Source organism: Kogia breviceps, chromosome 6 (genome assembly GCF_026419965.1).
Source record: "Kogia breviceps isolate mKogBre1 chromosome 6, mKogBre1 haplotype 1, whole genome shotgun sequence".
NCBI classification, from domain to species: Eukaryota; Metazoa; Chordata; class Mammalia; order Artiodactyla; family Physeteridae; genus Kogia; species Kogia breviceps.
Window position 1 is genome coordinate 72,699,776 of NC_081315.1, and position 25,930 is coordinate 72,725,705.

The 25,930-nt window shown below is 35.7% G+C and overlaps 1 protein-coding gene across 2 annotated transcripts in view; it reads right to left on the reverse strand.

Annotated features, from left to right (window-relative positions):
• The window catches only part of GABRA4 (gamma-aminobutyric acid type A receptor subunit alpha4), an 84,895-nt gene that overhangs the window by 11,479 nt on the left and 47,486 nt on the right, over positions 1-25,930 (reverse strand). Inside the window, exon 9 of one of the 2 annotated variants that reach the window (XM_059065965.2) lies at positions 6,573-11,037. The exons of the other annotated variant lie outside the window; for it this stretch is intronic. Within the exon in view, the coding sequence (XP_058921948.1) occupies positions 10,504-11,037 (534 nt within the window). The 3' untranslated portion in view covers positions 6,573-10,503. Of the gene's footprint in view, positions 1-6,572; positions 11,038-25,930 lie in introns of those variants that run through there. 2 annotated transcript variants of the gene reach the window in all.

Sequence of the window (25,930 nt, forward strand, 5' to 3'; positions counted from 1 at the left end):
TTCCTCTAAGATCAGGAACAAGACAAGGATGTCTACTCTCATCACTATTATTCAACATAGTTTTGGAAGTCCTAGCCATGGAAATCAGAGAAGAAAAATAAATAAAAAGAATACAAATTGGAAAAGAAGAAGGAAAACTGTCGCCATTTGCAGATGACATGATACTATACATAGAGAATCCTAAAGGTGCCACCAGAAAACTACTACAGCTAATCAATGAATTTGGTAAAGTTGCAGGATACAAAATTAATGCACCGAAATCTCTTGCATTCCTATACAATAACAAAGAAAGACCAGAAGGAGAAATTAAGGGAACGATCTCATTCACCATTGCAACAAAAAGAATAAAATACCTAGGAATATACCTACCTAAGGAGGTAAAATACCTGTACTCAGAAAACTATAAGACACTGATAAAAGAAACCGAAGATGACACAAACAGACGGAGAGATATACCTTGTTCTTGGATTGGAAGAATCAATACTATGAAAATGAATATACTACCCAAAGCAATCTACAGATTCAGTGTAATCCCTATGAAATTACCAGCAGCATTGTTTTACAGAACTAGAAAAAAAAATCTTAAAATTTGTATGGAGATACAAAAGACCCCGAATGGCCAAAGCAGTCTTGAGGGGAAAGAATGGAACTGGAAGAATCAGACTCCCTGACTTCAGACTATACTACAAACCTGCAGTCATTGACAATATGGTACTGGCACAGAAACAGAAATATAGATCAATGGAACAGGATAGAAAGGCCAGAGATAAACCCATGCACCTAGGGTCAACTAATCTATGACAAAGGAGGCAAGGATATACAATGGAGAAAAGACAGTCTCTTCAATAAGTGGTTCTGGGAAAACTGAACAGCTACATGTAAAAGAATGAAATTAGAACACTCCTTAACACCATACACAAAAATAAACTCAAAATCGATTAGAGACCTAAATGTAAGACTGGACAGTATAAAACTCTTAGGGGAAAACATAGGAAGACACTCTTTGACATAAATCACCACAAGATCTTTTTAGATTCACCTCCTAGAGTAATGGAAATAAAAACAAAAATAAACAAATGGGACCTAATGATACTTAAAAGCTTTTGCAAAGCAAAGGAACCTACAAACAAGATGAAAAGACAGACCTCAGAATGGTAGAAAATATTTGCAAACAAATTAATAGACAAAGGATTAATCTTCAAAATATATAAACAGCTCATGCAGCTCAATATTTAAAAAACAAACAACCTAATCCAAAAATGGGCAGAAGACCTAAACAGACATTTCACCAAAGAAGACATACAGATGGCCAAGAAGCACATGAAAAGCCACTCAGCATCACTAACCATTAGAGAAATGTAAATCAAAACTACAATGAGCTTATCACCTCACACCAGTTAGAATGGGCATCATCAGAAAATCTACAAACAAATGCTGCACAGGGTGTGAAGAAAAGGGAACCCTCTTGCACTATTGGTGGGACTGTAAATTGATACAGCCATTATGGAGAACAGTATGGAGATTCCTTAAAAAACTAAAAATAGAATTACCATATGACCCAGCAATCACACTACTGGGCATATACCCAGAGAAAACCATAATTCAAAAAGACACATGCACCCCAATGTTCATTGCAGCACTACTTACAATAGCCAGGTCATGGATGCAACCTAAATGCCCATCGACAGATCAATGGATAAAGAAGAGGTGGTACATATATACAATGGGATATTACTCAGCCATAAAAAGGAACAAAACTGGGTCATTTTTGAGACGTGGATGGACCTAGAAACTGTCATACAGAGTGAAGTAAGTCAGAAAGAGAAAAACAAATATCATATATTAACACATATATGTGGAACCTAGAAAAATGGTACAGATGAATTGGTTTGCAGGGCAGAAATAGAGACACAGAAGTAGAAAACAAACATATGGACACCAAGGGGGGAAAGTGGCAGGGGTGGTGGTGGTGGGATGAATTGGGAGATTGGGATTGACATGTATACACTAATATGTATAAAATAGATAACTGATAAGAACCTGCTGTATAAATAATAAAATAAAATAAAATTTTAAAAGTTTTTAAAAAGAGTAGGGAATAACCTTAGTCAGTTTGGGCTGCCCATAACAGAATACCATAGACTGGTGGCTTAAAGAACAGAAATGTATTTCTCACAGTGTGTAGGCTGGAAGTCCATGATCAGGGTGCCAGCATGGTTGGGTTCTTTCAGGTTGCAGACTGCCAGCTTTATATTGTATCTTCATGTAGCAGAGAGCAGAGAGAAGAAGCAAGCTCTCCTGACTCTTATAAGGGTACTAATCACATTCTTGAGGGCTCCAACCTTATGACCTCATCTAATCCTAATTATCTCCTCAAAGCCCCATGTCCTAATACCATCACATGGTGTGGTGGGGTTTCAACATATGCATGTTGGAGGGACACTAACATTCAGTCCATAACAAGAATCATGTTTAACTGAACAAATACAATTAAGTATGAAGGGGACTTAATTAATATATCGTAAAAGTGAACAACAAAAAAGGAAACTACTTACACTATGTAATTTATGGGTGTGCATCATACACAAACATGTGTGTGTATGTTGTGGAAAATCTGTGGTCAACCTTTTTTCTCTCAGGTATGTTCTCTTTTTTAAAGATATAAATCAAAGAGCTGAATTTTTCTTCAGAAAACCATTGTTTTAGAACAAGAAAGGTTACATTAAAAATGTTCCATGGTACATTATAAAATATTAAAAAAAATTTCATTAAAGACCATCAGAAATGTTCAAAGTGCTTCATCTCATCAAAATAATTACACTAATATTCTGAGCTAGATATTTAAAAACATAAGCTCACATATTTTTATAAGTTAGCATTTTTCAGTTTCTCAGAACTTTGGTTTCACAAGTTAGGATTAAGTCATAGATAGCTATACTTTATTCATTTTGACTCATCAGAAAAGAAATTTTGTATATATATATATATATATATATATATATATATATATATATAAAATACACACACAGTTGATACCCTTTTAGTTAATCAAAAACCACATAAAGGCTTTTGCTGTGTCACATTAGATCTCATGGACCTTATAAATTTTCTTCTTCCACGTCACCCACAAAGAAATTTCCTAACCATGAGAATTTTGCAAAACTACAACCTAGATGATGGTATTGGTCATGCAGGGAATTAAAGGTAAGTAAAAACAGGGCTTCAAACGTGAAATATTATGTCAGAAACAATACTGCGACGAATTGAAAGGAAGGATATTTATATGCAGAAAAAATACTTCTTAAGCTCCCCAAATATTCCAAAGATATTTATGTTTATTGTTTTAAATTGAAATAGAAAAAGTGCATTAGATAGATACAATATTTGTATTTTAGTGATTCCAGAGTTTAGCTCCAGTATATGTACCTTAAAATATAAGTATCTGTGATCAAATTTTATAGAAATTTTAATCCTTATTACCTTAAATACTCCTTCTCCAGTAGAAGCTGAAACCTGAATTATTTCCAACGCTATGCTCAGGTAAAAATTTTGTTTCTAAGAAGCAAAGGAAGTTCATTACCATCAGTAATAAGTTTAACTTTGAGAAGCAAGGGAAGTTTGTTTAAAGAGATAGAATTTAAAAAATCACTTTCTGATGAATTATTTAAAAATACTAAACCAACATTTGATAATATCCCTATTTTCAAAATAAATCTGCCAAAACAAAATCATAATGACTATGTGCTCCTCATTATAATTTACCTCATTATAATTTATAATACTCACATAGAATAAAATCATCAATTTCAGGGGGGCAAACATGATTGCTATAAGCTCCAGAAATGTGTAATTTGTAAGAAAACTGTATTCCCATGAAATCAAAACACCTGTATCTCTTACCAAATTTTGAACTGTTTAAATATCATACTTTATTATCTGCTTTCTGATTGAGCAAGAATAATGAAGCTCAAAGGATGACAAAATTAGGTTTTATGATAAAATATGTATTATTGTTCTTTACTTTCATGATAAGGAATATTTTCAATTGTACAATGAAGCAAACAACTTAAAATTATTCAGAGGTCAAGCAGATAAGCTTTTATTCCTTGGTTTGTGAAATATTCCACTTGAAAAACCAAACAGAATACTATATTTCTTCTTCAGTTTTCAACATTTTTAGCAGAAAATTGTTAAGTTTTCATCATTAAGGATAAACCAGAGGAAAATTTAACTTCTTATTTACTATGGCCATTCAATGTCTTATAACATAGAGCATGGCTTTGCATGAAAACTTTGGATTTTGATTCAATTTCCAGTGAAACTTAGTAAAATCATAAAGCCTTACCTCATCAACCAACAATAATTTATATGTATCTTGAAAAATGAAAGCCCTGATTTACTGTATGTTTGAACTAGGAAACAGTATACATAATAGTAAAATGACAACAAACATGCTCCATTATATCAGCAAACATCTGCAAAGATGGAATGCAGACTACCATTCACAGATACAAACGGCTGAGAAAGAACATGTCAGCCAATGGTTAACTGCAATAATATTAAATATTTATTTTCTATTATTATAGTTTCTTTTCCTTCCCCAAAGGGAAGTCCTTTCTATCAACTGTATTATAACAGATTTAATCCAGTTTTTTTTTTTTTTTTTTTTTTTTTTTTTTTTTTTTTTTTTTTTTTCTGTACGTGGGCCTCTCACTGTTGTGGCCTCTCCTGTTGCGGAGCACAGGCTCCAGACACGCAGGCTCAGCGGCCATGGCTCACGGGCCCAGCTGCTCCGCGGCATGTGGGATCTTCCCGGACCGGGGCACGAACCCGTGTCCCCTGCATCGGCAGGTGGACTCTCAACCACTTCGCCACCAGGGAAGCCCTAATCCAGTTTTAATACCTGATTCCAATGACACCTGATAAGCAGAAGGGAAAAACCACATAGCTCTGGTTGTTAGTAAAAGATATCAGCAAAAGATAATCTGGTCAACCTTGATCTAATGGAAATAAAAATGATAGATGAATTAAATTTAAAAGGGTGAAATAAAAGCATTTATAATTCACTCCTCTGCTATGAAATCCCTCCAAAAATTGCATAATAATGAAAAATTGGGAAGAAAAATGAAAACCATATCTGTAATTACAAGTAATTGACCATAAACTATAATAAATACCTTTCAAATGAAGAGACATTTGCACTAACAGGAGAAAGAATATTGACTGGCACACATATCCTGACAGGATATAGATCTTACTGAGTGTTAGGGTCCTGAGATGTCCTCCAAAGACTGAAGCCCCCATGACATGGAGTATGAAAAGGCAAGAGAAAAGCATAGGTTTCCAGTTATTTATTCCCAAATGGTAGAATATGGGGGTAAAGAAAAAATTGCCCGTGGACTCTACTTGATAGCTGTGAAACAGCCTGCTGGATGATATGGATTACTGGCATTACAGTGAGAAAGTTGGAAGAAGTGGCAATAACCATTAAAGCACTAACAACACAGAGAAAGTAAAACCGAGAGTTCTACACTGTGAGCCAAATAGACCACCCAGATGTCAACCACAGAGAAATAATATAGTCCCTGGGCAGAAGATAAAACAGATTTGGGGAGGTGGGCTTGAAACCTGAAATTTAAATAGCTCTTGTGGGCTGATCTGATTCATTCTCCCATCACTTCCCACACTATAGTTCAGTAAATAGCTGGCTTCATTCAGTGATTAATACAAAGAAACCAGCCTGGAACATAGGCAAAGAACAAAAACACAATGGAAAAGCAGATGAAGTTTATACCAGGGAAAAAATTTTTTTCAGGAAACAGAGTAAAAATTTTTATAAATAGTTCTCTGTAGTCTCAAATAAATTATAGACATGATCTCATTAAGAGAGTGAGAAGCTCAAAGAAGAGATATTTGAATGAAGAGATTATAAAAACAAGCAGAAAGAAATGAAAAAATGAAGTGGCATAGACCAAGAAAGCAAGGGAAAAGAAGAAAACCATTATGAAGATGAAAATTAATTTAGAGGTTACAAAACAGAGTAAACACAACTGAAAACTCACTTGGGTTATGGCTGACGAAAGTTGACAACAAGTTTAAAAACATAAAAGTGATTGTATAGAATACTATAAGGAGATATGGAAACAAAACAACATTCTGAAAAAAATCATTTAGACACGTAATAGGAAAAAAATAATTCCTGAAATAAAGACTGAAATCTGGGATAAAAAGACATGGTGTCCATCAAATCTTCTGCTTTGATTAAACACTATAAAAATTTCAATAATTTCTTAAGTTTTACCCTTATATTTTTATCTTAAATTTAGACAAAGGTAAATTTAATGCTTTAAAATTATTTAACAGCATTCATATATGGCATATTTGGCTCCTAAATTTACAAAATTCTGTCTTTTAATCAATCAGTCTGCTTTTTAAAACAAATACCTATACAAAAGTGTCTGGCATGATACTCATGAAATATTAACAATTTCTCCATGGTGGGATTTTGAGACTTTTTAATTTTCTGCAATACCTATCTTTATTTTTGTTCTTTTTTTGGATTTTTTTTTTTTGCGGTACGTGGCCTCTCACTGCTGCGGCCTCTCACGTGGCGGAGCACAGGCTCCGGATGCGCAGGCTCAGCGGCCATGGCTCACGGGCCCAGCCGCTCCGCGGCACATGGGATCTTCCCGGACCGGGGCACGAACCCGTGTGCCCTGCATCGGCAGGCGGACTCTCAACCTGCGCCACCAGCGAAGCCCCCATCTTTATTTTTAACAATCTCATAGCATTGTTACAAATGACAATGAAGTCACTGGGATTAAAAAAAGAATTAGAAGGCAAAGATTAATTGAGAGAGAAAAGAAAAATGAGATATCTCAATTTTTGTACTACCTCTAGATTCATGGCCCTCCATTCCATAGCTCATACAGTAATCAAATGATTTCTCTAAAACAGAATATAGCATGTTCATTTTCATCTTATTATCCTGCAAGATTTTCAATAAATTGCCACTAATCCAGGATCACGTCTAATCTCTTAGGTAATTTACACAAAACTCTCTCTAATCCACCCCAGCAGGTCTTTCCAACATCAGCAACTCTCACTTCCCACGTTCACCTTCCCTCCCAATACCCTGAACTATTTGTAGTAAGAGTTTCCCTTGAAGTTCCAAATCTATATCTCTTTTCAAGCTTCAGATGGCGGTACAAATGTGCTTTTGTTGCCTGTGGGAGTAGGCAGAGGGGCAAGAACTCCTAGTCATTCTACAAAATTCAGTTAATATCTCTGTGGCGCCTTCCCTGCCATCACTCTTTTTTCTCCACATCAGCAGTCATAAAATTACATGCATCTTTTTTTCCCACCATCTATACCAATGCCATGCCAAGTAATATTAGAGCCTGATGCAAAAGGAAAAATTATTAATACTGATCCAATATTTATTTAAAATTTGGGTATTTTGTTCCTCATCAATTTTTGCATAAATTTTGATTTTTTTAAATGATTGAAAAATGACCTTTCAAAGTTCATTCCAGCTCGGTACTTTTATCCTTGTCACTAACTTCTCTATGATTCATGTCCATCTGTGAAAAAGGGTGACTCTACTCTCTGCCGACTTGAATTCAAGATTTGTGAGGTCCAATTTAAAGTACACATTATTCAAATGCTCTGTATATACACAAATGCAAGTCATTTTCAACTGTGGATTAATCATGTAAATATATTATCATACCTAGTCATGCCTGGAGGAAACTAGAAGTTATTATGTAGCATTTAGTGGCCAACTTGGAGTTGAAAGCTAGAATATAGATCCTGATACTAAAGAAAACAATTCTGAATTTCATCTTTAAAAGATAGAGACGTACAAAGGTATCATTCTCAGCCATTCTTCTTCACAAATTGCCAGGATTTAGGATCTAATAATGACTCTTGTTACGTTTTCTCATAGTGAAAAGTGACTGGTTCTTCACAAAAGTGTTCCATTTAATGCAGCTCTGAGTTACTGAAAAGATAGAAATGGTGAGCAAAATTAAAAAATTAGTTTTGAATTAATTTGATGGAATTGAGTTAAGGAAAGCAAACTATGCGTTTTTATTACTAATGTTGTGTGCAATTGAAATAATTTCTTTTCATATGAATGATAAAACATACTGGTCAATTTATTCTTCCAATTAACAATTAAGAATCCTTGGTTAAGTTTTGTCCTTTCTCTTTGTTTGGCCACCTGATTTATTTTAAAACCTTTTTCTAATACAAAGGTAAGGAAAAAACTGTCAATCCACCTGTATCACTGACCTACAAATCTAAAATCATTTATTTTTAACCCTTTAAAAATCTGTAAAAATTTATAGGAAAAGAATTTCTTTTTAAAAAAGGAAGCCAATGAACTATTTCTTAAGAATAGGCTAACAGACAAGCAAGGAGTATATTCCTTACCAAAGAAATAAGGTCATTTTTTGGGAATAAAGACTAATCATAGCTTCCAACCACAATTTCAAACATTGTCCTCAAGTCTAGAAATCTACTCACATTTATGAAATAATTTATTATCAGCTTTTTTGTATAAGTACTCTTTATTAAATATATACATATATACAGATTTTACTGGGCTTCATATTACTGGCATCAATTTGTAAATGAGGGGTTTGGATTGGATGATTTCTAAAGTATTCTTCAGCCTTAAAATTATTGATGATTCTAAGAAATACCTAGAGACATATCCAAGAAGGAATTCTCAGATATGACCCACAATTAATATTAGGCGTTTGCACATTTTACAGGTCTCATATACAACCATTCCAAGGCAATGCAACAACTAAAAAACTAATGCCGATTAATTAATATCATTTCTTTTCTAAAAAATAAGAGATCCTGTTTGCAAGGTGGCCATTTCTATCAAAATGTTCCCCAAACATCCAGAACACATTCATTCACATACCCCAGATCAGGAAGAGAGAAGTACAGAAGAAAAATCTTGGAAGTAACACAATAAAAAACTAGACCCAGATTTAGTGGCACAGGACTGCTGCAAGAAATTCAATTAAGTTGTTAAGCCTACCTAACGAAAAAGAAAAATCAGCTCATGAAAATCCTGGTAAATTGCATAGCAGAGTCAGCAGTATTCTACGCCCTGGCTATAAGCTTTTTTCTTTACTCCAGTCCTTTGCTGTTCTTTTAATTTTAAAATACTCACCTTCATTATGAAACTATACAAAAACTACCCCCCTCCAAAATAAACACAGAACTGCCCAGAAATACAGAACTATGGACACAAAAACTCCCTAGAAGCTTAGCATTTCACCAGTTGATATAGATCTATGTTGGGAAAAGCCTTGTACTGGATTCCTAATTCTGATGATTCTGTGATTCTGATCAAATGATATTCTGTGATTCTGATCAAATTTGAGACAGGTAATCTAAGGTCTTACAGTGCCCAGATTTCTACTTTGAGGTACACAGTGCTTTTCACTTAGAGAACAATCTGTACCACATTTTCATTATACTCTGAAGTCAATTGCTGAAGTTGTGCTAATGTGTACTAATCTCAAAAGTGGCTATATGAACAATACACTTGTTATCCTCTATCAATATAGGAGAAACAAATATTTTGAATATGTCATCAGACTCTAAATAAATTTCCTCCATTAAAGAATGCAGTGTCTGCTGCTAGCTGATGGTTCATTAGCATGCATTGACTGTTCTACTATTTGAGTAACATTGCAGGTAAAGGTGAATAAGCTTATCTAGAGAGACAGTGTCTAGCATAGTGCCTGGAACGTGGTAGGCTCTGAATAACTATATGTTGAAAGAATACATAACTGAATGAACTATTATCAAAAGGAATCCATACAATAAGTTAAACTTTGGCTCAAAGCACAAATTTTCAAGTCAACTGTTAAGTCTTGTTTGGCCAACATATGGCAGGGAACACATTTTCCCTGGTCTCTGTCTTTGTTGCAGCAGAAGTTTCACTCTATTGGTCAGTATTTGTTGTGTTCCATTTTCCTTTTAAAATGTTTCATTTAACAGGGAAAGTCCTTTTCTTGAAGATACTAAGAGGATCTCCAAAGGTCACCGCATATCATATCCGATAATTCTGATTAAGGGCAGTGCCACTGGGAAATTTAGGGTGGCTGGTTGATATTCATAGTGTGTATTAGAAAATGTCATAGTCTGTTTTCAAATTTCAATGCATAAATATGCACCATGGATCTCTAATAGCCCTATTTTTCTTGTCCCAACTTTCCAGGATGGTCTGTATCCTGTCTAATTTGAATGTTGAATTGATTCTATTTAAATCATCTTTCTGAAATGAAAGATGGCTCACTTTCCCTTCACTGAGGAATTAATTAACTCTCCCAATGACTGGCGTGAAGTTTTTAAATGGAAAACTGACATTGAATTTTTATTTTAGTGAAGAACAACTGTTTATCTTTAAAAACATTTAAAAAGACATTCTGCATGAAGTTCATCATCTTTTAGGAAACTATTATAGCAACAAAATTACATTAGACTTTCTGATTTCTCCATAGTGTCCTTAGATAAGTAAACAACCCAATAGACCATATTAAAAGCCCCAAATGTTACTGGAAAGAGAATGCGGGCATATTTGTCTATTTTACTTGTGCCAGATCCAGAAGGTGGTGGAGCCGAGGGAGCAGTAGTGGCTGACAACTTCCCAGAAGCCCCTATGCTATTAACTGTGGTCTTAATTCGCTCCAGTCTTGATCCAAACACATGCTGGGTAGAAGCAGATCCAACTGGAACTTGTCGGGGCACGTACCCAGTTCTACTAGGAGTAGAAGGAGGAACAGGTGGAATTGCTCTTGCGGCGGATATAGTTTCAGCTGCATTTGCATGGCTGAATGGGTTGGGACTGGAAGCTAAGTAAGACTGTGGTGTGGCTTCGGAAGATCCTTGAACAACCGTGGAAGACTTGCTCGAATGGTTTGCCACCTCAGTTCTGTTGCCAACATCAGATTCAGAGTGAACCAAGGCATTGGCTCTCTTTCTCATGTTCAGATTGGCATTTGAGTTCTGAAAAGGTATATTAAAAATTATATTGGCTAAGTAATTTTATGTAGAGTTATACAAAATTTAAATGGGTCAAATAATTACAAATTAGCTGTTTTCATAAAATAAACCTTTATTAATATGCTACAGTCACTCAACTTGATGGAAAAGCTTAAAAATACCTAACTAAAAAAGGACATATATATATATATATGTGAAACTCTGAATCAAACATCTGCTATTTCAAAATATTATCCATTCTTATAAATTATTAGAATTTAAATCTATAGAAGGGTTAGGCTTTTAGGACTATAAGCTAGATTTATACTTGATTTGACTTTAAGAATTCATGATGATAGCTGTACAACTTCTTTGTCGAGTTTTATTGTAAATAATATTCTCTGATATGCTGTACACATTTCAGTGAGTTTTGTACATGTTTGCTTTATAAACAGGAAGAACTATATCTACTTTGGGCACAGAATAAAAACAATAATAACCATCCACATGTGTATAACATTCCTTAAAAAAAGACAGAAGCTCCAAAAGCTTTAATTTCCAAATCCATGGGAATTATTTTCATAATCTTACATAGACATTATTATATAAAGTCTAGAAATCCTCATGCATTTTAGTTTTTCACCACAATTAGTAATGCGAATACAAAGGAAAATCATTTTTGGGACTTCCCTGGCGGTCCAGTGGTTAAGACCCCACGCTTCCAATGCAGGGGGCATGGGTTCAATCCCTGGTCAGGAACTAAGATCCCACATGCTGCGTGGCACAGCCGAAAAAAAGGAAAATCGTTTTTAAATAAAATGTTGTATCATACATATAATCAGCATCACCATATCATTGCATAAATATCTGAGTTCAAACTATTTACCAATAAAGAGTGTTTAAATCAAAATGGAATTCACTATTTTCCATAAAATTATTTTATCTGTAGAACAAGACTGCATTTGATTACAGATGGTCAGTATTAAAATTAATTCTTATAATTTGACAGGCATGATAAATAACCATACAGCCAACTATAGACTGTCCATACTAATGAAGGAAAGTAATTGCTCAAATGATTCCCCAAATAATTATGTCTGTCTTTAGAAGATACTACGATTTTTTGCAACCATTTTTTCCCCTTAATTGTGTTTATTCTAAGTTATATTAAGGGTATATTGTAATTACTTTTTCTACACTCTTCCCCCACCATTTTATGAAATAAATGGTGGGTGAGGAGGTGGAGAAGTAGAGTAGAGAGAGAGGAAGAACAGCTCACAGGTGGGTGATTAGAAGGAGCCAGTCTGCAAGGAATTTTATGGATAGTATTATATACAATGAACTGTAAGCTCCCTTACAGAGAAGTGTTTATTCTACAAGTAGAACCTTTTTTCAATACTACACTTATCAAGCAGGTTGAAAGTGTTCAATCCATATCTTATATACTTGTGAATTATGGCTTCAAGTTCCCTGAAAGAAGAAAAAGCCTCACAACATGCAGAGCCAAAGCAGGTTCTGAGAGGTTTAGAATGTATTCATGTCAGCCTGAAGTATTCATCTAAACAGTTTGCAGCTGAACTCATGAGAAACTGTAATCTAACATATGGTAGCCAATGTAGGTGGAGACAAGTGAAACCAAAGTTAAAGGTACCATTATTTACCCTGTACTTTTCCTCTACAAAGCACATTGTAAACACCACCTAATTAATCCTCAGATTTTGAGTCCCTCTTTGCAGAAAGGTATAATCAATTAATTAGAATTAATTCTAAAATGTTATACACATGGTGAAAAATATAAAGAAGGCTAAGGTATATCCACAACATTTAAAGAGTTTACAATATCACTAGGAAGATAAAATGCACAGCCACACATGACACAAACAAAAATATACAAAAAGTAAAACAGAATGATGGGTCAAACTGTGGCAAAATGCTAAATATACCAAGAAGGAAGGGAAGGAAGTAATAAAGGACCAATTGGATAAGCAGGAGAGAAATATATATTTTCAAATATAGTCTGATATTTGCATATTGCCCTCTTCCACCAAAAGCTGGGTTGCCCATAATCTTTAGAAACTCATATTTTCCCTCAGACTAAATTCTAAGAATTGGAGATTTCTACTTCTGGCCAAAATGGAGTAACAGGGACTGAATTTACTCTCCTGCACGAAATAACAAAAAAAACTAAAAACATTTATAAAACAACTGTTTTTGAAGACATTGGACATTAGGCAACATAGGACACAATCATTGAGAGAGAAGAAAAAAACTTGAGTCTGCATGCTGTACAGCGGGAAAGGAGAATCCAGGAACAATCTGACAGTCCACCTAAACTGAGGAGATATGAAGCTGAGAAGGTGAGGAAATCAAGGTGGCTAGAGTTCACAGGAAAAGGTACCAGAGAAGCTGATGCCGAAAAGAAAAGTCCAAAAAATCTGAAGTCCCCACTGAGAATTTTGCTAAGCACAGATCCATTTTTGAGTGTAACTACCCAAGGCAAAAAGAACCACCTGAAAGGATTAGAAGAAATGGTACCTAACACATACCAAGCCAGGAGTAGTACATTTTCCCACGAGACATAATGGAAAATCTCAACATTCATGTAGAATTTGGTAAAGTCCCCAGAAGGGCCTTGCCTCAGTAATATGGAATAATTACCCCCTAAAACTGCTCTAATCCTGCCTAATGAATTTTAAAAGTAAGACCTTAACAGATGAAACTAACTCTAAGTGACTTAACTGCACCCCAGAAGCAAGCACAAGAACACTTATAGGACCCTGTCTTCCTTCCCTCCAGATCAGAATCCTTCTGGAACATTCTGAAATCCCAACTGTGAATTATGTTCTAATATGGCTGACTGAATACAAACATGGCACCAATTTGTTCTCCCTCTCCATATTAATGCCCCTTGTAAAATGAATTTCCCCTTCTCCTCCCATCAAGAAATGGACCCTATTTCCCCACAGAACTTCCTATGACTTTCTTTGGCCAACTGGGTGTGGTGGAAGCAGGGGTGAGTTATTTCTGAGTCTTAGCTTTATTTTATTTTATCTTCCTTGCTTCCACTCTTTCTCAAAACACTGCCACCAACACCACAAGAACCAGCTTGGGCTAGCCTGCTGGAGAGATCCTTTGGAGCAGAGCCAGTCATCCTAGTGAGGCTATCCTGCATCACCCAATAGATAGCTGACCACTAGACACCTGTGTTTGTCCCGGCTCAGAAATGATGAACTGCTGAGCCAAGCCTAATCAAGATCAACAGAACTTCCCAGTTGACTCAGATTTGAAAACAAAAATAAATGTTTTTTTCGTATGCCACCGAGGCTTTGTAGATGTTTGTTATGCAGCATTATTGTGGCACTAGACAACGTATATAGACCAATTAAATCAAGGGCCTAACAGGAGCTATTGCCACCCCTCTTGTCAGGGGAAGTTTCTCAGACATTCTGGGATAATTAGAGAGCTAGTCTGCCCCAAATTCATCAAAGACCATTAGGGGACCCTACTGTCTATTCCATGTTATTTTAAAGGACCAAGATATTTTGCCCTTTATAATTCCATTCTTAAAGAATAACCGTACTTTGAAGCTAGGAGAGATTCTAGCGATCAACTTATTCCAGTTTCTCATTTTACGGTAGAGGAGAATAACAGCAGAAGTGTTATGGTGGATGAAAGTCATAGACTGAGTGACCTACTGAGTGCTCTGCCATGTTGCACAGCCTTTGGAGGCACAAATGTGGACGAGGCATTAAGGAACTTGATAAACTACACCTATATATTTGAGTCAGTCAAGTATTTGTAATAGTCAAGTATAATGTTAAAAAATTATTCAAGACTTGGAAATCAGAAAGGAGTACAGCATGTCCCTGCAATGTCAGTATGGAGTATTGTTTAAGAAGTCCACCCAAGGATTATTAAGTCTCTAGGGGAAGATACTTGAGTTTAATGTTTAATATTGAATTTGACACCAAACACTGTGAAGTTGCATATTAACTTATAGATTCCTGTTCAGTAGAAAAGAGCCCCAAAGGTTATGGTTTTGATGCCCTGAAGGATATTAACTACTTCTGTATCTAATCTAGTAATCTCATTCTAGTATCTTTTTTAAAAAAAATTTAATGGCTACTTATAGGCATTTCTCAAAAAAGATTTTGAACCAGTTTTACTACTTAATTACTCCTTAATTAATGAGTTAGATAAAACTTCGATACACGTTCATTCCATATTTGCATGACTCATGTTTCTAACGGTTTGAAAATTATATTCTGACAACATCCACTGCTACGCAAGTTCAGTATCAAAGAAATGTAAGCATAGACTTGAAGAATATGTCTGGAGAAAACAGTGATCCCAAGTCAGAGAAAGGATCAGTCCAAGGTGGCCAGAAAAAAGAATCAATGAAGCACCAGACTTTATGAAAATGGAGGAAGCAGTATGAAGTGTGCCACTAGGATTAACATCTGAAAACAAAGGTCAAATCTTTTTATTCCCAGTTTTAAAGTATTAGTGAACTTCTAGAGTGTAAAACTATCTTATTAATCATCGCAGGCTAATGCACACAGCAGGCACCTACTTCATTTTTTAATAAATTTCACTGAAATGGATATAATACAGAGTCAAGATTCTTTTTTCAAATTAAAGAGAAAGTGTCAGAAACTTTCTATCTGACCTTCAGATTACTATTTCTTTGTTTACAGGCATATTTCTAGAATATTGCAGGTAGTACCTAAATTATATGAGTTATCCTGACTCAATCCCAAGGCTGACTAAGAATGCCTAAGAAGTCTCAACAGTCTAAATATCATAACCTATATATGGAAAAGAGAATTAGACTGATTTGAGGCTTAAATCTTTGTTCTCTGCCAGGCAGCCAAATGATACTCAAGTTATTTTACACTGATGTCTCAAGGTCTACTATGTAAAAAGTAGTTGTCATTCTCCATGATGACAAACTATGAAAGGATTGAAAAATCTGCTGAGCTACCTGGCACGGGACTCACTGGGAATAATACTCATACAGCCTTCAAGTTTTGGAACAATAAATGCAACAGTCAGAGTGATGTTATGTTTCACACAGAGTGTACAGTGGCTCCATCAGTATTCAGCAGACACACAGTGGTTCCAAACAAGAAAAGCACCTAAGCTTAACTTGAATTTTAAAAGATGATTTAGTTTGAAATCATTTTGTCATTTGTCACAATAGTCAGATGCAAGGGAAACTGGTGTGATAGAGATGCAAGGTGGTAGATTCAAACATTACCAACAAATTAAAGCAGCAACAGGCAAACAGGAGCAAATCCAAGTAATTGGTCAATCATGACTGTGATCTGACATGATTTCTAAAGAAGTCTTATCAATTGCAAAAAGAAAATTCAACTCAACTAATTACTCTAGCAGCAATGAGATAAAGTGACTATGACGAGGTTTGCAGAATGCCAAGCTACACTCATATTGCTTGCTTGAGAAGCTAATGAAGTTTAATAAAATGTAATTTCGCCCTTCTAAATTAAAAACAAACAAGGCTAATAATGAACAGGTTTATCTTCTAGAATATCAATGATTTACATAACAAAAAAAATCCAATAATGCAGAGACATTTATTCAAGGCTGTTCTGACAGGGCTTCAGGGGTTCGCCACACATCTTATTTAATAAGGAAATAAACAACTATGGTAGAGCAGCTGGAACTAAACCCCAAGGTAATGATTTACGGAGGACCATCAGTAGTGTTTTTAAAAGACACTATCACATAGAAATGAAAAACATCCCCTACAAATAAACATGCTAAATATTTCATCAATTGTTACACACTGAACAACAAAATGTAGAAATGAAAACACCGAGTTCTCTATTTACTGTATTTCATTTCCTCCCAATGTTAGCATTTAATTCAACGTCTGGATTTCCATAAGCTATAGAAATATTACTTTCAATATCTGGCACTGGGATAAGAAATTTATGTCTTCAATTTGGAATTACCAGAGAACAATGCCTTACAGAATGCATTCATTTTTGTCTTTACATATTTAGAAATTGAAAGTTTAAAATAGTAGGGTTTCTTGAAGATATGCGATTCTGTAGTTAGTTTTACTTCATAGTGATTCCTAGGGCTTCTTTTTATTTGCCAAGGCTTTGTATAAATACATGGCTCTAGGAGAGGAAATGTTTTTGTCAGAGACTTCACCAGTCAGAGCAGAAGTTCTCAGCTTGATCAAGCAGCCCTGGACTTGACCAGAATGCTACCTGGAAATGCTCCAGGAGCTATGTTCACCAACGCTGCCAACATAACACTGGAGAGGGTAGAGGGCAAAGCACACTCCACTCACTTTCTCCAAATGCAAACACTGAGCTGGATGAATCTTCTCTCGCTCAATAAGTAGCATTACAGTCACACCGAGTGTTTATAAGAATAACCTGGGATCAGTCTCAGGGCCTTTTTGGAGGAAGTCTTAATTATTAGTTATGCTATTGCCAGTCATCAGGAATCAGAAGTTGGGAAACATTGGCTAAATAGTTAGGATTGTGGACCGTCAAATCAGACAGACCTGGACTCGAATACTGAATTTGCCATTTACTAGCTGTGGGATATTTGATATGTTAGTTGACCTCTTGAAACCTCAAAGTCCTTGTTAAAACAGGAGTAATAACGGTAACTCTTCATAAGGAATAAATAAGATAACGCCTGTAAGGCGCTTAGTACATAATAGGCATCAAAAGAACATTATATAGAAATAACCCAGAAGGCAGATAACAAGATCCTTCCTCCAAAATAAAAAAGTATGTCACTCATGAACAAATCATGATAGACAAGATTTTAGAATATTTTTTCTATATTTCTATAAAAATAAGGCCACTGTTTTGAATAATCAGAAAGGTGGAGGACCACTGAAGCAAAGGACAGTCTGTGGTGAAGTCAACCATGAAAAGAATGTTGCTGGCTAAAATAAGAATAAACACAAGGAAATATAAAATTCAATTAACAAAATTAAAATACATTTTAGACATTGTAAAGGTAAGGATTAACACTAGAGTAAATCCTATAACTGATGTTGTAAGACAAACATAAAAAGCTCATCTAGGAAAAAAGCAACAGCAACAACAATGGTTAATTTTTACTGAGCGGTTCTTCTGTACCGGGCACCCAGCTCACATGCTTTTAACTACCCAGCTGCCACAACCATATGTCAAAGCTACATGTAGGAAATACCTACAGCCACAGATATTTCGATGTCGAGAAAAGATGTGGGTTGTCTAAAAAAGGCGTCTTATTGTATTAACGTATCACATCACTGATCTCTTTCCGGAACTTTCCACCTATCAGTAAAGTCTATAAACTGGTAATCAGGGAAACAGTAAAGACCGGAGGAACTGTTGTAATCCAACCTACAGGATGATATTCACACCTCAAGATGCTATGAAAAGACATACACAGAACACTGTCTCACAATTAGAACTTCAGCAGTTTGGCTGGCCCACTTTCTAAATGTAATGGAATGTTAAAAAGAATTGTATCTATGGATACATTGGTCTGGCATTATTGGTCTGGCACTCTTTTTACTTTATCTCTTAGTTCAATTTTCTAGCCCTTAGAACTATGAGAAAATACATTTCTGTTATTTAAGCCATCCAATGTATGTAATTTGACTAAGGTAGCTGAGGAGACTAAGACAATCATCTAACTTTAATAAATTTAAACTTAAGACACAATTATCTTAAGATTTTTAAATAGTGAATGTTAACCCTCTCATAGGAAAAAAATAAAACCTAACCAAACTTGCAGTTTTCTCTTCTCAGATATTTTCTTTGTTTCTAGTCTGTTCTCTCTTCTCCAGTATCCTTTTCCGATAACCCCAAATCCTAGGTAGAGTTAAGATACTAGACATGTAGAGAAATTGAGATGCTTTTGACAGGAATTAAGCATTGATTTCTTTGTAATATTTTTACTTGTCCTTGGTGAATGAAAATACTTCCATAAATCCACCAGGGGGCATCTACATCATCTTTCTAAACTGTCCAAGTTGCCTGCATATGAGTTCTCCCAGGATACCTCTTGAGTTCCTTTCAGCTTTTCTTCACCCAAATCTGAGGACTTCAGTTAACCGGGATTTTCATTTAACCTTCTAATTTGGACTTAGCTCCAGATCCTTCTTTAACTACCCAATATTTTTTCCCTAAATATTTTTGTCTCCCTTGCAGATTATGACTTTTATGTCACAGTGTGTGTACATGTGTTGTGACTTGCAGAGCATGTGTTTGTTTAAATATTGGAAAAATGTCATTAATAACAATTTATAACTTCTGTTCACATTTTACATTAAGAATATTTTTTAAATCCTTAAAAGTAGGGGTAATATAAGTAGATATCTGATAAAATATTGCAAAAGAAATCTTACTACGTTTTTGAATTCCTAACTTGTGTGTCCAAATAAATTCATTTTTTAAAGCAATCAACCTATGGAAATGATTTGTTTCAACCTTAAAATATTCAGAAAATTATATTTGAACTTAGAAAACATTTGGACAATGCTTTTTTTCTTAATATAGACTTGATATGACTTGATCATAATGAAACTGTGCTATAATAAATAGCCATCCAGAAAAATTCAGATCCCTGCCAACCCTATAGGAGGCTGGCATAGCAAGTAGTCTGAGTCATAATTTTATCTGCATCAGCAAAGGCAACAGGGGCAATGTCTAAAAAGGAATAATTTATCAAGGCCAGATCTTCATTATACTTCTGCTTGGGGGGAACATTCCAAAGCTCAAGAATTATCATCCAAGTCATTTTGTAAAATCATAGCTGTGCTGTGTAAGGAAGTCTTTGATAAGCTACGAATCTCACCTAAAGGGGGCTGAATTTCTTTGAAATATTAGATAATGTTTACCTACTGAATCTAAACATTCATGATAGCTTTAATAGATTTATTTTTAGGAAAAAAGGCTCAAGTCCCATCCTTCATCTCTTGCTGGAAATGAGTAATAGAAGATCCACGTTTAAGCTCAAAAGCAATGAAGGACTCATTAAAGGTAATGATTTACCCAATTCATTCATTCATTAAACAATATGTATTGCGTGTCCAATTTTTCAAACTACTTTGTTGAAACTGGGAATACAGAGGTGAAAAAGTATAGGCCTTGCAACTTCTGCCAGGAATTATTAAAAAGTTATAACAAGCGATAAATGCTATCAAGGAAACTTTTTTAAAATTAGGGAGTACATGGCATAGCCTGATTGCTGGGAGAGCCTCTTTGTGAAAGTGACACATAAGCTGAAATTTAAGGATAAGGGGGAAGAGGGGCTGTGGGGAAAGGGAACAAAGTGCCTGGTGGTAGGGGAACAATTTTCAAAGATTTCCCTCAGTGGTCCAAGGATAAAGAAGACCAATAACTTTCCTTGTCAATTAAAATTTGAAATACCTTGAGGATGTTCTAATAGCTTCCTTTTCTTTTCGTTTACATTTTTTTGAAATAGACTGTTAAGGCAATGCTTCACATTCAGGGGCTACTGTAAATAATTAACATCTGATATTAGCACTTGTCAGACAGAAATCTTGAATCTTTATCAACATCTCTACAATGAACTGAGCACTTACTATGGACCAAGCACTACACTACATGATTTTCACAAATAACCTCACACACCATCTACAATCACCCAGGAAATAGTATTAATATTCTTATGTTTCCAATGAGGACACTGAAGCCTAAGAAAGTTGGGTACTTCTCCTAAAGTCAGACAGTTAAAATGGGTTAGAGTCATGATTTGCATCCCAAGCTAACAATTTTAGCCACTTCAGGAAGCTCCTTACAACAGCAAATATGTTAATTTGCTACGTTAAAAAGCTACACTAATGGGATTAAAAGAAAGCAAAAAAGAATTTACCTGAAAAATGTCCACACAACCCAAACCAGATTAAGTGACATTTATGAACAGCTTGGTTTTTCAGATTTGGATTTTAGTTACATTTATTTAGTTTCTATTATAAGGTAAATACTGTACTACTGTTTGATCCACATTATCCCATGAAAAATCTTCCTCTGATTAATCCTTCCTTTCCAGTATCTGTAAAAGTTGTAGAGTTTTTATGAACTGTTCTTGCTCCTGCTTTTCTTGATATTCGTTCAATTTGTTTGGTGCTTAGTTGTCATAATGTGCTTATGGATTTGACTTTGTATCCCATATAACTTCTACATTCAGGCCTAAATAAATATTTATAAATAGGTCCACATTTAGATGATTTATTTTACAGAAAATTTTATCTTAACCACAAATATAATCTAGCTGTGCAAAGTTTCTTTTTTAATTGAAGAAAACTTCTCTTCAGGTTGTTTGAAAAATGAACCAGCATCACCACTCAAAATATGCATCTTCTATATGATAAACACATTTTTATGAAGTTTTTCTACAAGAGGGAAGCTGTGCCTCAACTTCCTTCCGCAGACTTCCCCTTAAGTTTGAATACAGAATTTTCAAAAGACGTTTACAAAATTACTACTCAAATATATGGAAAAACTAAAACACTCCCCCACCATGCATAGGAAACTGCAATTTCAACTTTAATTGTAACCCAGGGAAGATATCAACATAAGCACTAGCTCTAGTTTCTGACTTGAAAATGATTCTTCAAATATGTAAGTATCTACAAATAATTAAAGTTAATGAAGTTGAGCGATACATGCGCCAAATTATGTATAAAGTTAATGTGTGTACTCATGTGTATGTAGCAGAAACGTACTCATTAAGCACCTATTGTGTATGCTCTTATATTTTAAAAATCAATCCCATTCCCTAGTCTTTACAAATGGAAGCACAGTCAATTGGTCATAAAGCATATGTTGAATTATCCTATTAACACAATTCATTACAAATCTCCATCCATAGTAAAACAACATATTAAGTCAGCAGAAGAAATTGATATTCTACCACACCAGTTGTCAAACAGACAACCCCTAAACAGCTGAAGCCATTTTGATTTTCTCCAGGAAATAATTTGACTTGTCCTGAGGAGTAAGTGCCATGCTGTCAGCTATAGTTTCCAATGAGGCATTAGCAAAACCATTCGACATTTAATAAGGCTCTCATGCTGAAACAGCTGTTCCTCCAAAGTGAAAATTTTAAAACTCTCTCTGAGCCTAGATAATTTTACTTGAGCTAGAAAATAAGGTATTAGACTCTTTTGCATGTTCTACCACTTTATGACAAGAAAGGAAATTTTGCACTTCAGTAAAGGCAGATTGCAAATTTAGCAGGAATTAAACCAGTAGCTGAGTTGCAATTTATGGCAAATGGCTCATCAGCACATTAATGTATATCACCAATGTAACCACTTCAGCCAAGCAGGCCAGAAACTAAGACACAAGTATCTGGTAGGCAGGAAGAGAAATGTGCCCTCTATAGACACCTATAAAATGAATCCTAAAACCAAAAGCTACCAAGTATCTATCTTCATTTTCATCCTTATTGGCAGTATATTGATAGTTAAAAACCAATGTCAGAACCATAGGTTCTACAATCAGGTAGATTCAAGCTTTGACCTCTGCTAAATCCTAGCTGTGTGATCTTGGGGAAGTTATTTAGCCTCTCTGTGCTACGTATTTCTCCTGGGTAAAATGAAGATAATAATGATAACTACTCAGAGTTATTGATGAATTAGTATTCATAAAGTGCTTAACACCCTACCTGAAGCACAGTAAGTGATCAATACTTGTTAAATACTATTTTGATATTGTTATCCATAGTCTAAGACAAAAATGTAGATAGTCACTGTGAAATAAAATATTATAATAGAAGTTTCCATTATGTCTATACTCAGATATTCATTGTAGTTTTTCAACAGAACTAAGTGTTAAATTAATACTGTAACTATCCACCTCAGAAAATGTTGGGAATGTGTGGGAACCTTACATTTTGTGCTCTCTTCAAAATTCATCTTACTTTCTATTCCTAGGTGAAAATAATTAGCTCCACTCCTTGCAGCAATGCTAACTAGCTAAAACCCAACTTGCCCAAATCTGCCAACTGTAGGAAGAGATAATTGAGGATTCCCATTTAAGAGGTTTCCTTCTAGGCTGATGGATATTTGAAGAGAGCATAAAATCAACAATCCTGTGGATATTGTTCTACTTAATCATATTAGCAATTTAAAAAATATTTGCACTTTCTCAACATACCAAAATTTTTCTCATATTACAAAGAAGGAAATGAAAATATCAAGTCCCACAACTCCTTAACCTTTGACCCCTTCCAGCTACCACTCTTTCTATCACTGCCAGTTTAGGGAAAAATTGTCTACACTTAATGTTTCCACTTCTTCACCTGTCATTTACTCTTCAACCCATTGTTATTTTATTTCCCTTCCCATCTTTCCCTTGGAACTCTTTGGGGATTAATCCAGTAGACACTTTTTGACATCTGCCTCTTACATACTGTTTTGGCAGCATCTAACACTGCTTATCACTTCTTCCTTCTTTAAATTGGTCCTATAAATTCCATAATCTAGGTATGTTCCCCTCACCCTTCTCAGTCTCCAGTGTGGAATGCTCTTCCTCTACCCAATCCTAAATTGTCACCTTTCCACAGGGTTCAACTCTCAGACATCTCAGTTTTTCCAGTCTTCAGGTAAATAAACCTGTCCAGTGGCTTAGATTAACATCTTTATATCAATATCATAAAATCAATGTCTGCTTCCAAAATTTTTCTCCAACCTGAAGAACCATATCTCCAGCAGGACATGTAATAGGGGCATAACAAACTTTTCATTCATTCATTCATTCATTCGATTAGTCAACAAATATTTATTGAGTGCCTATTTGTATATCAGGCACTGTTCTTGGCCCTGGTGATACAAAAGTAGGGGAAGGCTTCCCTGGTTGTGCAGTGGTTAAGAATCTGCCTGCCATTGCAGGGGACACGGGTTTGATCCCTGGTCCAGGATGATCCCACATGCTGCAGAGCAACTTAGCCCGTGAGCCACCACTACTTAACCCCGTGTGCCTAGAGCCCGTGCTCTGCAATAAGAGAAGCCACTGCAATGAGACGCCCACGCACCACAAGGGAGAGTAGCCCCTGCTCACCACAACTAGGGAAAGCCCGCACGGAGCAACGAAGACCCAGCACAGCCAAAAATAAATAAATAAATAGATTAATTTTTTTTTTTAAGGTGGGGGGAAAGCCCCAAATTCTTAACCTTAAGGAACCCGCTTAACCAAAGTCAAACCTATGTACAAATTTATTCATATCTATTGTAACCAATACATTTATCCAAACAAACATGCTAGATTTTAGAGACTAGCACATGCTCCAGTTAGCTTTGCAAGCCACAAAACTTCAATGATTCTTGCCTCCTTCTGCCTGACTCTGTTCCATCCAGCTTCCTCAGTATCTTTCCAATCTTCCTATTTTTCTTCAAAGCCATGGAAAGGCATTCAACATTTCTCACTTAGCTACTCAGAGGTTATTAAAGTTCTCAGACCTCATATCCTTATGAACATTCCCTCTCTCTACTCTCTCTTCTATTATGTGTAAAATAATATCTATACAATGTAACATCAATAATGCCACTTCCTTGTTTAAAGTCTTTCAGTTGGCATGCTACTGTTTTTCTAAACACACACACACCTACATGACGTAACATTCTACATGACTTGCATCCTGCCTTCCAGTCCAGCTACATCTCCCCTTTACTCCCAAACCCTCCTCTTAACCACTCTGGGTACCCTAGTGTAGCATATGCTATGAGTGCCTGGTCTGTATTCATTTGGTTTACCCAGACATCACTCCAGACAGGCTGTGTCTTACCAGCTTTTTCTCCCCTAAGGGGAGCTCTGTCTACAGGAGCTTGACTGGAATGGGAGAGAGGGTTTGACCAGAAGTAGAAGAAAGTTAACATCTCCTGAATAAACCTAATCAACAAGAGATAAGAGCTGATAAATAAGTACCTCAACTTCTCTGCCACCCAACAGGACAATTCTGAGGTGGGTTCCACACGTATTCTGGAAGACCCTCTGGTGCGATGAGCGCACAGTGGTAAATCTGCTCATTAGTAGCACTTTATTGGATTGTCTTCCTTGCCATCTCACTTTCCTCACAGTGATCTTGGGATCAGTTCAAATATAAATTGCTTGCACACAAATCCTTGCAACAAAGTCTGCTTTGGGGGAAACCCAATTAAAACACCTGGGTTCTAGCCAGGATGTCTTCATTTAGTTCTACAAGGATGAGCTGTATTGTCTTGCTTCAGGGTCTTGTCACATCCTCTTCTCACTCCCTTTCCTCTATCACCTTTGCCTCTCTTTTGTGTTTTCTGAGATAGTACTTAGCCATCACTTCCTCTGAGAAGTTTAACCTAACAGCCCCTCCACCCTCATCAGAATCTCCCACCACAGAGACACTAATCTGGACTGTGACACTAATCTGGACACTAATCTGGACTAATCTGGACAGTATCCTATGCTTCTTCCTAGCCTAGCATCCAACACGCTGCATGAGTGCCCCTCCCAACTGTGAGTTTCTTTAGGGCTGCAACACTGCCTTACCAGTTTCCTCTCCCTGCTGACCAGCACAGTACCACAAACTAAGAAGCATTCAATCAAAATAAGTCCAATGACTAAATAATATTTAAATAAGTGATGAGTTAGCTGTATTGAAATAAATCAAAAACAAAATCATTCACTCCTGTGCACTCAAAACAGCAAAAACGAGTCTCACACAACGTGTCCCTAGAGATAAGTAGTTGGCAAAGCTATATAGCCAAAAGCAGCCCATTTAAATCCACTTGAAAACCAGACGACAGTCATTTATTCTATTCAGATAATACTTCCTGGGCCACTACAGTAGTTAATGGACTGTTTAATGAGTCAATACTGGAATATTAACTGATAACCAGAATTAAATGTCTTTCCTCTCCCATTTCATGCAT